Source organism: Crinia signifera, chromosome 8, assembly GCF_055691185.1.
Source record: "Crinia signifera chromosome 8, ASM5569118v1, whole genome shotgun sequence".
Lineage (NCBI taxonomy): Eukaryota > Metazoa > Chordata > Amphibia > Anura > Myobatrachidae > Crinia > Crinia signifera.
The window spans coordinates 19,692,194-19,706,447 of record NC_139224.1 but is presented as its reverse complement, the minus strand read 5'-3'; the positions used below and the strand labels follow the sequence as shown (position 1 = coordinate 19,706,447).

Sequence of the window (14,254 nt, the reverse complement as noted above, 5' to 3'; positions counted from 1 at the left end):
AATCCGGAGATACCAGCAGGGTCCTGAGGGGCACATGTATGAAGTAGGAATGGCCATCGATGATTCCAATTCATCGATGGTTCAGGGCCAATGTTGAATACTTTTGCCATCGATGGGGGAGAACCAGATGCTTTCCCTCCATCGATGAAATAGCAAAACGGTGTTTTGCTTTTTCTTTTTTTTTTTTTCAAAGTTCCAGGACATGGAGCATAGCTCCGCCCCCGACACCTGCAAAGCCCCACCCCCGTGTTTTGATTGGCCCACAGGCCAATCAATCATACTCAATAGATCCATCGATATGCAAAAATATCTATGGTCATCCATTGCACTGCAGTTAAGCACTATCGATGGCCAGTTGCAGAATTGCCATCGATGGCAACCATCGATGACAATGGCAACGATGGCCATCCCTAGTTTTAAGCAGTGATAACGGAGAAGAAGTGATAAAATGCCTGGTACATTATCACCGGCCAATCAGCTCCTGACTGTTAAGTTACAGGCTGGGTTTAAAAAGAGACAGTCATGAGCTGATTGGCCAGTGATAGTGTATCAGGCACTTTATCACTTCTCCCTGATCACTGCCTCATACATCTACCCCTGTGTCACATAAGCTCTGCGCTACTCCTGCTGCTGCCTCAGAGACCCGACCTAGGGCTGTGGGTGTAGCTCTGTGACAGGCAGGTAAGAGTCATCTCTGGGAGAGGCCAGCTGCCAGGAAATCCACAGACAAATGCATGAGAGAGAGAAAAACAGAGTGGGTGGAAGAAAATGACAGAATGGGAGGTATATCTGAGCCACGAGGCGGTGCTACCTCACAGGGGACAAAACAAGCTCCTGTAGGTTAGCCTGGGATGGAGACATGCGGCAGGTGACAAGCAAAAAAATGTGACCTGGCCGGCTGTGGCACGCCACCCGCAGCGCAGAGCTTTCAGTCACAGGATATGTCAGTGTGCAGCAGCAGCAGCAGCAGCAGCATGGGGTCGGAACTCTACATACAGGTCGGATGAGTTAAGGAATGCTATTAACTTTCTGAATCCATGGGGAGCCTTGGATCTGGTACCTGGCTTCTGATGGTCTTCCCCGCCTTGCATCTACTACTCCTGCCGAGCTTTGTCCGTTGCCAGAATTTATGCGCAAACGGCGAAGAACAAGTGCAAATTCTTCAAAAACGAGTCACCGCAAATTTCGTAAGAATTCCTTTTTCCTTATTGTTATGTTTCACTGAGAGAGGACACGTATATATGTGTAAGGTCATTGATGGGGAGTTTATGTGCGGCTGTTTACATACCTGATCCTTATCTGTGTGTATGCTGTAACTGATATAGAGAATGTCTGGTCACCTTTATAGGTAGCAGAAATGGTCTGTATGAATGTACTTATAATATAGTGCAGTGATGGCTACCCTTGACACGCCAGCTGTTGTTGAACTACACATCCCAGCATGCCCTGCTAACTTTTTACTATTTGGCCATGCTAAAACTGATGCAGGGCATGCTGGGATGGGTAGTTCAACAACAGCTGGCGTGTCAAGGTTAGCCATCACTGATATAGAGTGTGTGTATATGTATGTATATATATATGTATTTATGTAGAATTTATATATATATGTAGAATTTATTTATATATGTTTGCATATATTTATCTATAGACCTCTATATGTTTTTTGATGACTCTTATATGAGGCGGCATGGAAACTTAAGGCTTTAGAAACCAATAGGAAAGAGATTCCTGTTCTGGAGAGCTCGCAATCTAATCAGGCTGTCGGTTTCCAGAGCATGGTGCATTGAAATCTTGTTTTACTGTTGAATGTATGATCGCCGATACCCATAGGCGATCATACATCTTTTTTTTTTATCCATGTGCTGGTTGCTATGGGTTTTCTTGTACATTGACAGTGGTTGCATGTTCGGGTTCTTGGATTACATGCTTGTTGTCAGGGTTTTTTTGCTCATTTACAGAGGTTACATGCTCATTACCAGTGGTTACAGGCTCATTGTCAGGGGTTACATGCTTGATGTCAGGGGTTGCATGCTTATTTCCAGGGGTTACATGCTAATTGCCAGAGGTTACATGCTCATTGCCAGGGGTTACATGCTTGTTTCAATGGGTTGCATGCTTGTTGCCAGGGGTTACATGCTCATTGCCAGTGGTTTAAGGCTCGTTGCCAGGGGTTTCTTGCTCATTGCCATGAGTTACATGCTTGTTGGCAGGTGTTTCATGCTCATTGCCAGGGTTTCTTGCTCATTGTCAGGGCTTAGATGCTCGTTGCCAGGGGTTTAGTGCTCGCGGCACTTCCAGGAAGCACTGTACACCATCTGTCTCCTCCAAGGCACCAACAATTTTTGGAGGGCATCTTTCAGCAGATTTCTGAGGGCGGCCAGACTGCATGAAATCTGCAGAGACTTGGCGCCCCCGGTTTCCCCCTCCACCACTCTGGCTGGGGTGGCATTGGGGTAGATGTATTAAGCCTGGTGAAGAGATAAACTGGAGATAAAGTGGAAGGAGATAACGCACCAGCCAATCAGATCCCAACTGTCATATTTCAAACACAGCTGAAGGCGTGAGCAATCCATACGATAGGCAGGGTTAAGAATACTCGGTGCCCCGTCCAAAATACGCAACCGTCCGACTTAATCAGAATAAGGGCCAATGTGTAAGGAGCATTGCAGTGTGGCATAAAATGTAATAAGTAATACTATATATATTTCATAATGGGTAAATGGCATTACGGTGTGTGGCATAATATGTAAGGGGCATTGTGGGGTGTAGCAGAATATGTAAGGGGTATTACGGTGTGTGGCAGAATGTGTAATGGGCACTATGGGGTGTGGCAGAATACTCAACGGTCATTATAGTGTGTGGCAAAATGTGTAAATGGCATAACAGTATGTGACATAATGTGTAAGGGGCATTGTGGTGTGCGACAGAATGTGTAACAGGAATTATAGGAATGAAATCAGGAATGAAAACATAGTGCTATGTATTGTTGGAGGGAAGAGGGCATTTTTGCCTAGGGCCCCATGAGGTCTAAATCCGCCCCCCCCCCATATAGTTACCCTAACTGTCCCCAACTACAGCCTAACCCTAACTGTCACCCCCAGCGCAGCCTAACCCTAACCGTCCCCCCAGTGTTCTCATTCCTCCAATTAATCTTCATCTACCGAGACAACTGAGTAGGGCCCTCCTTCCTCACGTACTCACCCTACCTCTTAACCTCACCAGTGCTCCTGCCCTGTTCTTCCCTTCCTCTACTTCATCTTCAGCCTCATCGACAATTTTGACACCTACTTCAGAACTGATGCTGATTTTAGTTCTACCCTATTTATGCCGTATTTTATCAACACACCCTGTACATTACCTTAACGTAATTTGTTTTATGTTTGCTATGTACGGCGCTGCGGACACTTTGTGGCGCCTTATAAATAAACAAACTACTACTACTACAATTACTGTATATTCCCGTGAATCGTTTCCTCTCAGCTGAGGCGATTGACTTTTATTAAAAAAATTTTTTTTACTATAAATAACTTTCTGCATTTTTAACATAGTTTCATATACAGTATATGACATTTAAAACGTTGGTTAAAAAAAAAAACAACTGAAAAACTTGTTTTTCTACTGTCTACTGCTGAGTCCCTGCGTCGCCCAGTCCGTTCTTATACGCACTATGTAGTGTTCTTTCCACAAACTATATTAGGATTATTTTTTTCCATTTTATGCTGCTGTCATGATGTTCTAGTTCCTGGAAACGATTGTATTACTGACAGAACTGCTTCTGATTCGACACCTTTAAAGGTGACCTAGTTACAAACCTCAGCATTATTATTTTATTTTTTTGTCAGCGTGACATTCACCCTATATTTATTGCTGAGAAAATGACTCAGATCTCTCATGTGCAGGAGTCAGGTCACACACACACACACACACACACACACACACGGGCGTAACTACCATAGGTGCAGGGGATGCAGCTGCTATGGGACTTATAAGACTGGTTTGTACACAACAGGAGTAATGACTCAGTGGCGTAATAATAGCACCGCGGTGGCAGGAAGGCGCTGAGTAAGTGTGGTCACCTAAATCTGCGGGGTCTTACGCTGCCAGGACCAGCCTTATCCCGCCACTTGCCGCCACATCTGTGGCCGGTAGTCGGGACCCACAGATCTGCTAGTCTGCATCCTGGTGCTCCTCCTGGTGCTCCTCCTGGCACTCCTCCTGGTGCTCCTCCTAGTGCTCCTCCTGGCACTCCTCCTAGCGCTCCTCCTAGTGCTCCTCCTGGCTCTCCTCCTGACGCTCCTCCTGGTGCTCCTCCTGGTGCTCCTCCTGGCGGTCCTCCTGGTGCTCCTCCTGGCGCTCCTCCTGGTGCTCCTCCTGGTGCTCCTCCCGAGTGCTCCTCCTGGCGCTCCTCCTAGCGCTCCTCCTGGCTCCTTATGAAAAATGTCCCTCACACAGTGCATGTTGTGCAGGTCTCACAGAAACACAAGTGAAATAATTAACTCCACCTGTGGATCTCTTCAAATGTGTCTCTAAGTAATGGAAGCACCTGTGCACCTGCCGGGTGACCTGTAAAACATGAACTGTTTGGGGTCCAGAGGACCCAGTGGTAGGGTAATATGATTACATACCTTCTCCATGCAGTCAATGGCGCCAAGAGGATGGGTAGAGTAACAGACCTAGATTTGCCTGAGGGTGGCCAAGCCAGCCATGTAGGAGACGGAATACACCCATTCCAGGCACGTTCTACTATGAAGCATTTTATTTTAAGTCTATTGGGTGTGGCCACATCTCCTCTAGCACCTGAGCCTGCTCTATGTCTCAGTGGCCCTCCCTGCAGCCATGATGAAGTCCCCAAATGCCTTTGATTTATAGTGACAGTCCGGGATCTGTAAAGGCGCATACACACTTTAGCTTTGTATTCTTAAGGATGACCACCAAGGAATACTGTTGTGATTGTCATACCTACCCTACTCACACTCTCACAAGGGTAACTGCCTGTGCATCCCTCTCCTGAAAGTGTAGAAAGTATTGTGGAGTAATTCAGCCCTGATCGTACGGCCATGAAATTGCACGGCTGCTAAAGTGAAATCCCCCTGTGTAAATGATTGTGATCGCTGTGTAAATGGACGTCTATGGATACACATCCATTTGATGCCCAGCAAATCTGTCCAAAACACACTATTATTGTAGCCAGAGGCTTCCTCAGTGACTGCGATGAGCACAGGCATATCCGGCCTGGAGCTGACATCACACACCCTCCCGTGACAGTCTTTGGCGCGTCTGGCATTTTCGCTGTCACTCCCAGCATGCCTTGCATTTTTCTTACCACTCCCAGGAAACAGCTGGTTTTCACCCCCAACTATAAAAGAAGCAGGACGTAGGGCCGCATTTATCAAGCAATATTTGCGGTTAAATGGTTCACCACAAATATTTAGTATCCCCCAAATGTATTAAAGGGGGACCGCAGCAGGGATCTCCGATCCCTGCTGCGATCCTCCCTGCAGCGCCGCCAGCCGCATCCCCCATAGGTTTCTATGGGGGATGCGAAGCTGCTCGATGTATCAACATTGGGCAGCCCGGCATCGCACCCCTTTGCTATCGCCAGTGTAATGTGACGATAGCCCATTGTAGCCTATGACAACACTTGCAGTGCGGTAAGAGGGGTCGGCGGGGGTCAGCGCATAACCGTGCATGCGCTGACCTCCCGGCTTCTGGGTTAGGGCTTTGCAGGGACGGGCTCCTATCGGAGCCCTGTCCCTGTGCCCTTAAAAATGATACATTGCCCCGATATGATCGCATTTTACAATGCGATCCTGGGCGGTAATATTCCACCCAGATCGCATTGTAAAATGTGATCTTGATAAATGCGCCCCTTAATCACTGTCCAGCATCACTCAGGCGCATTCGGGCCCATATGCATGCACAGTGTACCAACAATTGGCCTCTGTGAGAACTCAGGCTGTGCGATCAGGTTTGAATGACCCCCCTTTGTTTCCAAAGCGAGTAAAAGAAAGATGAACATTGTCCTGTATTATTATCACAGTGTGTGCTTTATAACAAAGTACCTTTGTACTTTCTCTAGTTTCACTTCAATAAAATTCCGTTAGAACAAATAACTATTGTTTGGTTAAAGATACTAATTTTACTATATTGATGGATTTGACTGATGCTGCTTTGCTGTGTGCTGGGTTATTCCTCCCACGGGGGGACGAAGTGAAAAGAAGCTCTTCCTTCCCGGTCCTGTAAGACGCTTCTTCCCACGCTCTGACCACTGGCTGGTGTGCAGTTAATTATTGCAAGAGGGGTTCAGATATCAGGACATCATTAAGAAGCTGCACGGTCCATGTAGAAATATTTGTCTAAGGATTCATCCTGCACCATCTTACACAGGTCTTGTCATTCAGACAGCAGCATTTAAGATGGTAGCAATACAGATAACATTCTAGTGACTGATGTACTATACAGAGAGCACCCCAAAGATCATTATACAATACAGAGAGCATCATAGTGTGTAATATGTAAAATAAAGATCGTTCAGTGACATATACAATACATAGAGCTTTCTTGAGACCTCTTCACAAAAAAAAGAGTGCTCTCGTAGGACCTCTATACACAACATATTGCACTCTAGTGACCGACAAGCAATACAGAGTGCACTCTAATGACCTCCAAGCAATACAGAGGGCACTCAAATGGCCTCCAAGCAATACAGAGGGCACTCGAATGGCCTCCAAGCAATACAGAGGGCACTCTAATGACCTCCAAGCAATACAGAGGGCGCTCAAATGGCCTCCAAGCAATACAGAGGGCACTCAAATGGCCTCCAAGCAATACAGAGGACACGCTAATGACCTCCAAGCAATACAGAGGGCACGCTAATGACCTCCAAGCAATACAGAGGACACTCTAATGACCATTATGCAGTGTAGAGTACAATGCAGTGACCAACTGAAAAATAGGTGTAAGGGCACAATAAAAGAGTATGTTTTCCAGATATTATTTATATTATCATTACAATTTTTCCTGTATTTGTATCAAGTAGAACAGCACATAATGGGTTTAATAGAACAAACCTTCACAAGATTAAATATTATACTATTTTATTTTAAATAAAATATTAATATAATTTACCCAAATGATCACAAAATAGTCAGACGGTTCATTCGCTTAACAAAGGCCCTCCAGCTGTTGTGAAACTACAAGTCCCATCATGCCTTGCCACAGTTTTGCTATTTGGGAATGCTAAAACTATGGCAAGGCATGCTGGGATGTGTAGTTTCACAACAGTTGTATTGCCACATGCCTGGCTTAACACCTCTTTGCATGTTCCTCCACATGTACCAATAAACTGTGGAGGAAAAGTCCCACTTGTCTCCACAGCGAAAGGCTGATAAAACAAATGTCTTACCCCCTATTTGTCCTGGCTCTGGAATTGTGATGTAGAGATAAGGAGTTTGTAGGCTTGTGTGATGAGGTCACTCGGTAACAAACAAAATTTGTAAAAACAACTGCAAAATATGGAAGCGTGAGTTTAAAGTCCTACTGTCCTAGAAAGCTGGAAAAAACTTGTTTGAAAGAGGAGAGTTCCTCTTCCTAATGATGTGCCCCCATACTCTCCCATCTTGTGTGTCAAATAAAAAAACAGAGGTCCTCTGCTTTCATTTCATTTCATGGTATGCCTTGTTGGACTTATATTATTCCTACACATAGGGACAGAGTCATGTTTGAAAGAAAAGCGTCAGTGTCCGCATGTTTTTAGGATGGGGTGGTCCAAGAAATAATATCAGTTTGGCACCCCTGGGGGTGGAGCCACTGGGGAGAAGGAGCATGTAGCACCACGGCAAGGAGGTTGCACCACGGAGGAGGCCCTGAGTACTATCTGAATCTCTCAGCCACACCATCATCTCCTCCCAGTGTCTCTCTGCCATGCTATCATCTCCCACCTGCATCGCTCACCATCCCCCTCACTTTGGGGCTGATTTATCACCATCTGGACCCTCAGTTGCAGATGTGATAATATCGTCCAGTTTCGCAATGCGATAATTGACTACATCGCATGGATGTATTGTGACAAGGAATCACATACACTGGATCACGATCAAGTCGTGGTCTTTATTTTTGGAGCAGGTCACAGCATACCAGGTACACAGCATAGACAAGTATAGTTATGGCAAGCAGCATACAGGCAATCACAGCATAGTACTAATTCTCCAGAATGCTCCAGTGGTCCCTACACCCCGACCTATCACTTGGGCAGCTATTACATCATCAGGAACAATGACCTCCTGCCATGGAAACACATTTATTAGGAAGCCACAGGTGCTGCTAATCAGCTCAACCTTGATCACATCAGTTTTCTTGCTGCTGCTTTAAATCCTGGACTGGATCTTCCACATCCCTTTCATATGTAAAGATGGTGTCCTTACCACAGTATCAATCATTAGTTGCAGACAGGGCTGCCATCAGGTATTTTGGGGCTCGGGACTCATTTCCAGTCCAGGTCCCCCCCCCTCCTCACTCGGCTTACTGTAACCCGGCTCCTGCTGCCCCATCTCGTCTTTTGCTGAACTGCATCCTGGAGGGCCCGGAGCACGGGCTTACTCAACTGAGGATGCCAGTGGCCAATTCAAATACCAATCAGAGCTTGCCTACTGGCAGCCGCTCTGATTGGCTGCCGTTATGCCGAACTCTGATTGCCTCAAAAGCCAGTGCAGCCTTTTAATTGGCCGCCTGGGTCAGAACCTTCCCGTGTGATCCAGCTTTTTGCTATTTTAGACAGGTGAAGTAATGCAAAAACAAGATACGATGATTTTCTTTGAGGTTTTTATGTATTTGTAAATCCCGTTTCCTTGAGGTTTGTTGTAGAATGATGATTGGTGTTTTCTTTTAATTCAAAGTCTTCTGGAATAAACAAGGTAGAATTTGCATGGGTACAAACTATTGATGTTGGAATATGACGAGCGCAAACGGCGAACAATGGCCCCAATAGGATAAGCCCCGCAGCAGCTGAGGGCTCACGTTACTTCCATGGTTTATGATATATCCTCCTAAGCCCAGTATGGAATATCATGTTCTCATTAATTCCAGCATTGCATGTGTGTAGCTCGGCCGTACAGAGAATGAATCGTCATTACGCAGAATACAGCAGCCTGGCAATATTATATGGCATACGATCGACCTTATTAATGTTGACATACATTGTGTCGACTATTGAAGCTTGACAGGCCTTATGACGACACCTAAAATAGGTAGGCGTGGCTAACATCGACAGGGTCCTTAGTTGACATAACAATGTACCATTAATTAATTGCACTTGCTTCACTGCTCTGCTGGCCTTTGTGGTGGTTGGATCTGGGGGGGGGTAGGTGTTGGCGAACAGGATTGGAAATTCTCTATTATGTGGAGATTATATAGTATGAAGGGGAAGAGATGATGAAAGAAAGAGGGAGAGGTGGTTGGGGAGAGCTACATAATGGGACTGAAAACCCAGATTCATTTTTTTAGTTATAACCATAACCTTATGTGTGTGGAGTTTGTATGTACTCTCATCCATGGTGTGTGTGTGTGTGGGGGGCAGGGGGTGGGGATGTGCTTCAGTTTCCCCAACATTCAATAATTGAATTAATTGGTTAATTGGCTTCTGACAAAATAATAACCTGGAATATAGATTGTAAGCTCCACTGTCCCTGGGATATAAATGACTAAATATTGACCTCATGGCACTGTGTAATACAGTATGTGTATCCAATATAGGCTAACCATACTGCCCCTTTACATCAGGACACTCATTTTACTCATACTTGCCTACTTTTGAAAACTAGTTTCAGGGAGATTATAGTTGGTAGTAGAATGTTGCACCGCATCCCATTGAGGGGGCGTGTCATGCTCCTCCCCAAAGGGCGTATCTATTTCCATATATGGAGAGATTGTGAACCGAGATGGTGAACGTGGCACCTAGAAGCGTGGGTGTGTACTGCTACATGTGAGAGGAACCTTTTATAATGACTTATATCCAAATGTAGATAAGCCTCAAAGCAGTTAGTAAGAGCTACTATACTTGGTGAAGTGCTGGGAAATGGCGCTGATGATTCAATGTAAATGTATCTATCTCTCATTCCTTTTTACCCCAAAAAATGTAACAGTGTAATGTGGGCTAGGTGACATGAGGGAGATTGCTAGACAAATGAGGGAGAGAGGGAGATTGCTGTTATTTCAGGGAGTCTCCTGCAGAATGCAGGAGGGTAGGCAACTATGATTTTACTTGCGTCCTAGAATGACCTGGAGGCTCACTAAAATCGCTCTCACATGGTTTCCGAACCCCCTTCATCCTCCCGCTTCCCCATTGGCCAATGAGACAAATACCCGAATATGCGACTCTTCAGCGAGGAGCTAAAATTGCACAAATCACATAGGGCCTTATACTGGTTCACTAGAGGCAAATTCCTTCTCAAATGGACAAAACCATGTGCACTGCAGGGGGGGGGGGGGGTCAGATGGAATTAGGTTTGGGTGTGTTATTTTGTTTCTGTGCAGGGAAAATACTGACTGCTTTATTTCTACACTGCAATATAGATCTCACTTTGCAGAAAAACCCCACCCAAATCTAACTCTCTCTGCACATGTTGGGGGAAATTTACTAAAGGAAATTTGTAAAAAATAGGTGTATTTGTATCCAGAAATACACTTATTTTTGACATTTACTATCCCGAAAATATGGCAATTAGTATTCGTATTGATAGCACATCAATCCGAATTGCCGTATTTTCGGGATAGTAAATGTCAAAAATAAGAGTATTTCTGGATACAAAGGGGGAAATTTACTAAAGGAAATTTGTAAAAAATAGGTGTATTTGTATCCAGAAATACACTTATTTTTGACATTTAGGGGGAAATTTACTAAAGGAAATTTGTAAAAAATAGGTGTATTTGTATTTAGAAATACACTTATTTTTGACATTTACTATCCCGAAAATACGGCAATTCGTATTCGTATTGATAGCACATCAATACGAATACAAATTGCCGTATTTTCGGGATAGTAAATGTCAAAAATAAGTGTATTTCTGGATACAAATACATCTATTTTTTTTACAAATTTCCTTTAGTAAATTTCCCCCAAATACACCTATTTTTTTTTTACAAATTTCCTTTAGTAAATTTCCCCCGTTATATCTGCCCCACCTGCAGTGCACATGGTTTTGTCCATTTGAGAAGGGATTTGCCTTTGCAAATGAACCAGAAAAAGGGCCATAGTTTCACATTATTTTAGCCCCGCCCCCTCTCTGTAGACCCGAGAACCGCTGAATTTGGATGGAATGGGGCTTGATTACATCATCCTATGTTACAAACCCTCAACATGTGGACGCCCGTCTGGGAACCAGCAGCAGGGGGAGAGCCGACAGCTGCCAGGGACCCGGAGGTAGCAGGGGAGAGCCGGACGTACCACATGTGGACACCCGGCGGGGATCCAGCAGCAGGGGGGAGAGCAGACAGATGGCAGGGACCCGGCGGTAGCAGGAGAGAGACGGGCGCACCACATGTGGATGCCCGGCGAGGATCCGGCAGCTGACTTCCAGCTCTTAGTCTCTGTTAGCTGGCTCTCACTTGCTCAGGCTGCTGGCGGATGTCAGGCGACTTCCGCAGAGCAGTGATCAGCCAGCCTGGTGAGGGGTGGGAGGACGATGCGCCGCTTCCGCGGCCATGCATACAATAAGGATACCAGGGGCCCACAGCTGCTGCTGCATACAATAAGGGAATACCCCGGGAGGCAATGGAGCCAGTGCCCCTTTAAGGCTGGCGCCCGGCGGCAGATGACTCCATTGCCTCCGGGAGTTCCGCCACTGACTAGGGAAGCCAATCCCGGGGCATTATTTCAATACCGATATTCGGGATTGAAGAAATGCCCAGTCCCAAGATTCCCGGGATTGGCTTCCCTAATATGAAAAACACGCCTCAGTCACCCCACATATTTACTTACTTGCGTGGTGCGGCCGGGAGCCGGGTGGGTGGGTGAGCAGGGGAGATGGAGCTGGGTGGGAGGACGAGCTGTGTTGATGGGGAGCAGGCTGGTCCGCTCCTGGGCGGGTGGGCGCCAGTGGTCTGGTCTGTGACTGGGCAGGTGTACGTGCCGGGGTCAGTCACAGCTCACATCATGGAGACATCCTATGCAGCCTGCACAGTGTGACCTCTGACGTCGGCACGCTGCGCAGAGCCACGCTGCCCGAGAGAAGCCAGGCAGCTGCTGAGCACCTGCTCAGACGCTGCCCGGCATTAGACTGCACATGCGCAGTCTAATCCCGAAATCCCGGGATTGGAAACTCCAATCCCGGGATTGAAATCCCGGCGCTTTGGGGGCCAAATCCCGGGATTGGCCACCCTATATATAACGAACTGTTAGTACACAGAGAAATATATTCACCTAAGGATGCAGAAATGAGTTTAGCCATTGTTTAGCCTGTGACCTATATTACTGTTTACACTTACAGAGCATGAGTCTTCCTGTTCTTAGAGCAATGTTTTCTAAGCTTGGCTCTCAGTGCCCCCGAACACTCCAGTATATCCATGTTCAAGCACAAATCCTCAAACTCTAGGGTGCGCTGAGGACCGAGTTCCGTAAACCCAATCTTACAGTATATAAAGTTTTACTGTTCCGCTACCTTCCATGGGTATGGGCCATTAGGTCGACCAAATGAGGTTGACATACATTGGGTCGACCACTGAAGGTTGACATATAGGCCTTAGGTTGACACAGACAAAAGGTCGACATGCCTAAGGTTGACAGGGTCAAACGGTTGACACGTGCATTTGGTCGACATTGGAAAGGTTGACATGGGCTTTTCCTTTTTGGGGGGTCCGGAATGTCGACATAGACGACATGGACACCGTATAGGTACCGCGTCCCCTGGCATGGCTCGCTGTGCTTAGCATTCTTCGGGCACACTATTCTATTCTCCCTCCATGACCCTAGTGGATGGTAGGGCATGAAACACCGCCCGTCGGCACATTTCAGCTAAAAAAACACACGCGAGAAACCCATGTCGACAATTTGACTGTCGACCTTAGGCATGTCGACCTTTCGCCTGTGTCGACCCAATGCATGTCAACCTTAATTGTGTCGACCTAACGACTGTGTCCTCATTCCTTATTGTGTACCATAACCTCAGTGAAGGGGACTTTAAAATCACTATAGACCTGGCAAGGACTCCTGGGAGTTTAGAGCGACGGGATCGATGATTGTAGACAGACGTCATTATGTAAACGATTTAATCGCCATAGTAATAATATTTACAGTAACATCCACCTACGTCTGAATAACTGAAACATTGATTACAAACAACACATTGCAGTAATGAAACCATCACACACGCCCGCCTGTGTGCGCTACTCATCCTGGGGTATCAGCAACCTTCCCGGCCCCTGCTTTCATTTCAGTCTAAGTTTGTGTCCCTTGCTGTTGTTGTAAAGTTATTTATTAGTTTGTAAATAGAATCCTTTAACTACTGCACTGTTACTGTCTCTGTATAATGAACACCGCTATCCCTCTGTGGCCAGGCTGCGTTTGTCAGGGATTTTCAAGTACTCATCAAATAATTGTTCTTAGAAACGTACTCGCAGATAAAAACTTTTTGGCCCATCTAGTCTGACCTGGAGCCTGTGGTATACAGTTATTTATACCCCGTTCTCACTGCCGCAAAAACCCGGGTATTTGCCAGGGCAAGCAGTAATTTCCCGTGTCCTGTTTCAGTGTGAAAGGGTCTTTGTGAAATTCCCGGGTGTTATGTCCTGGGAATTACACACAGGTTTTTCCTGGGTAATACACGGGTGTATGGCAGTGTGAACAGCACAGACCCAGGTTTTTCTCACAAAATGCAAAAAAGCAAGTTCATTGGGGGACGTAATCATGTGATATGTGACAGCCAGCCAATAAAAGCTGGTTTTTAAACAGCCAATCGCAGCAATTTGTACAAATTTCCCAACACCCAATCAAATTCCACACACTTGTTGGAAGTCAGACAATGGAAAGCAGTGTGAAAGGGGCAGACACAGGAAATTCCCGGGTCTGAAGTGCAGTATGAAGGGGGTCTGTTGAGCTGAGAAGCTCTGTGTCCCGCCAAAAATCCGGAAATAAAAACCCGGGATTTTGCAGGGGCAGCAATGAGAACGCAGCATCAGTCAACTATATTAGGGTCGGAATGCATTGGGTCAACCACTGAAGATCGACACCTGAAATAGGTCGACATGGGTAAGGTCAACAGGG

At 46.1% G+C, this 14,254-nt stretch overlaps 1 protein-coding gene across 1 annotated transcript in view; it reads left to right on the top strand.

Annotated features, from left to right (window-relative positions):
* The first annotated feature begins 598 nt into the window (after positions 1 to 598).
* Positions 599 to 14,254, top strand: part of IL17RE (interleukin 17 receptor E) — a 69,838-nt gene continuing 56,182 nt past the window's right edge. The window contains exon 1 of the mRNA XM_083155918.1: positions 599 to 1,187. Coding sequence (XP_083012044.1) covers positions 1,038 to 1,187 — 150 coding nt within the window. The 5' untranslated portion in view covers positions 599 to 1,037. The remainder of the gene's footprint in view (positions 1,188 to 14,254) is intronic.